At 39.6% G+C, this 2,500-nt stretch overlaps 1 protein-coding gene and 1 long non-coding RNA gene across 2 annotated transcripts in view; one reads left to right on the top strand and one right to left on the bottom strand.

Annotated features, from left to right (window-relative positions):
* Window positions 1-1,588, bottom strand: part of LOC138037413 (glutamic acid-rich protein-like) — a 32,871-nt gene extending 31,283 nt beyond the window's left edge. Inside the window, exon 1 of the mRNA XM_068883342.1 lies at window positions 1,499-1,588. Coding sequence (XP_068739443.1) covers window positions 1,499-1,588 — 90 coding nt within the window. The remainder of the gene's footprint in view (window positions 1-1,498) is intronic.
* Window positions 1,589-2,062: 474 nt separating this feature from the next.
* Window positions 2,063-2,500, top strand: part of LOC138024194 (uncharacterized) — a 14,621-nt gene continuing 14,183 nt past the window's right edge. The window contains exon 1 of the long non-coding RNA XR_011126921.1: window positions 2,063-2,500. This exon is cut by the window's right edge and continues 582 nt beyond it. This is a non-coding gene — a long non-coding RNA (uncharacterized lncRNA).

Consider the following 2,500-nt stretch of genomic DNA (forward strand, 5'->3'; position numbering starts at 1 on the left):
AGTTACTCTCATCCTACGTAAAAAGTGGCGAGGAAAACGAATTTTGCGTTCTTTTCGCTCAATTCGGCTTAGTTTAGGAAGAATATCCTCATTTCTACTGAAATTCCACTTCCGGTGAAAACAAGAGCGAGCGACCGTGACGTCACAGGTGGAACACGAAGATTGCTCAACACCATTCCGTAAAAGAATTAGTGTGGCGGCTCGTACAAGTAGCAGTAGTTCGGAGGATGTTCTCTCAGAAGAGAGCGACTCAAGTGCCTTAAATTTATATAACAGTGATGGAGATAATTCTGAAAATGTACAAGAAGCTGGGCCACGTCCCTATCAATTTGAGCCGCGAAGGATTTGGCGAAATGATCAGAGAGAAAACAATCCCGAACCGGTTGACAGCGACACCGATCTTCTCGGAAACAGAGACGGTATTTAGTTCACAGTGTGATTTATTTGCATTCGAGACAAAAACTTAACAAGACACGCATATCATCTAAACCGTGGCAATAAGAACTTTTGGGTCTGAATTTTCTTGGGTGTTTTATGTGAATTTATTTGGGTGCGAATGTGGAACTTGTCAACCCATGCCGACAACAAATGAAAGCGTCTGCTGCACGAAAATCAAGCAAGTGTGGCAAAAAGTAGAAGACCAGCCTGAAACAGAGATGAAGTGTATCACGGAACATCCAGGTTTTCAGTCAACCTGCCTCGATGTATGGGTGCTGGATACTGCTTATTACGCATACAGGCAGAGTACGGCGCAGATAATCAAAGGGGAAATGAGTAAGATTAAGTTATAGTTTGTTTTGTTACATGTTATTTTGTTTTTGCCTTTGTGAGATAGATTTGTTGAATTTATTTATTTATTTATTTATTAGTTACAATGCTGAGTGTCAAAGATACATATATAATTTTTCTTCTTTTTGTAGTAAACTTCGGTACGTTCCCTATCGAGAGCTGGTTCGCTGGTGCTGGGGTCATCTCGGCACACATGTCAGGGGCGCTCTGCCATCTTGTGCAGCAAACAAGATCCGACACACCTTTCCAGCTGATTTCGAAGGCTCCTATACACTGGCTTGTAACTGCCTGTAATCCATCACTGTTTTCATAGTATTAAAGCGAAGTCAACAGAAGTCTGTAGATTGTAATTCAAAGAAGCTCATAATACCGAATATTGTTATTGCATATGAAAACTCTCCTACATTCAACCTAGGGATATGTTATAATCATACAGTCATTTGTATTCATCACTTTGCGTTCAAGATCAAACCAACAAAATCCAATATCACACTGTACAGCTGTATCACTCAACTTTCTTTCCTCGCTACTGCTTTCGGTTTCAGGCATTTGTTCAAAAAGGTCAATGTCTGGCTCAGAGTTGGCTCCCGGACAACGCGGGCTTCCTCGTAATCTTTAAATAACTAAGAAAAACAAGGTTTCCTAGGGAATGAATCAATTTATGTCGTGTCAATCTGAAGATTTGCACTTAAATCAATTTTTTACGTACTCTGTTGGCCTCTAACTTCTGAAGAGCGCGACTTCTGCTCGGTTTTTTCTCAGTTCTGTCTGACACTTCCGGTTCCTTGCATTCTGCCATGGGTCGCTTTTTTACTTCAAACGACTTTGTTTCTGGAAGGGCATGAATCTTCGGCACAGCACCGGAAGTAATTGCTTCTTCTTTGTAAGGCCTATTTCTGCCATGTAACTGTTTTCATAACAGTTGGGAGAAAAATGATTGCTACAAATAACAGAATGTACCGACGGCTCTACAAAATCGGCTCTTTTCACTTGAACAAATTTCACCCATTGTCGCTTCAAATTCGTGTTTTTTGGGAATTTATGCATGGTATGCCCGGTTTTGTTTGAGTTTCTACAAAACTGAACAACACAACGCTTTACCATTATGAAAAAAATAAATATACTCCAACCAAAACGAAGTACCTAGACTAGTCCGTGTTTCACGAGGTTACACTTCCGGTAAAGGAAGGTTCCACCTGTGACGTCACAGGCGGATGTTTCGAATTTCGAAGAGCTTTTACGAGGTGAAAACGGGCTTGACTGAAAAAAATAATTATGGATATGGCATACCTGTCATATGTGCTAAACCGCTAGGTGAACAAAAAGTGTAAGATTTTTGGGTTTACATGCCCTTTAAGATAATGATTTTACACTGACATGGCAATACTTGCAGTCAAAAGATGAGATGAGAGATAAAACCACAAACAACAATCTAATGGTAATTTCAGTGTGAAAATGAAGTACCACAGATATGTGGTATAATAATACTTCATTTTAGGAAAATAGCTTTGGGTCAATGTATACTGGGGAAAGTCGTTGTGAGAAGGCTCATATACACCGATAAGAAATCAGATAATCATTCAAGTGTATGAAAAATTAATGATAATTAGGTTTAATTGATTGAAAATAACCATGCAATATAAACTATACATTACGGAAGACAGCGAACGCACCTCCGTGACTAAATAGCTAGAAGCAGGGCTTTCATTAA

The sequence above is a fragment of the Montipora capricornis genome, chromosome 2, assembly GCF_036669925.1.
Source record: "Montipora capricornis isolate CH-2021 chromosome 2, ASM3666992v2, whole genome shotgun sequence".
Taxonomy (NCBI): Eukaryota; Metazoa; Cnidaria; class Anthozoa; order Scleractinia; family Acroporidae; genus Montipora; species Montipora capricornis.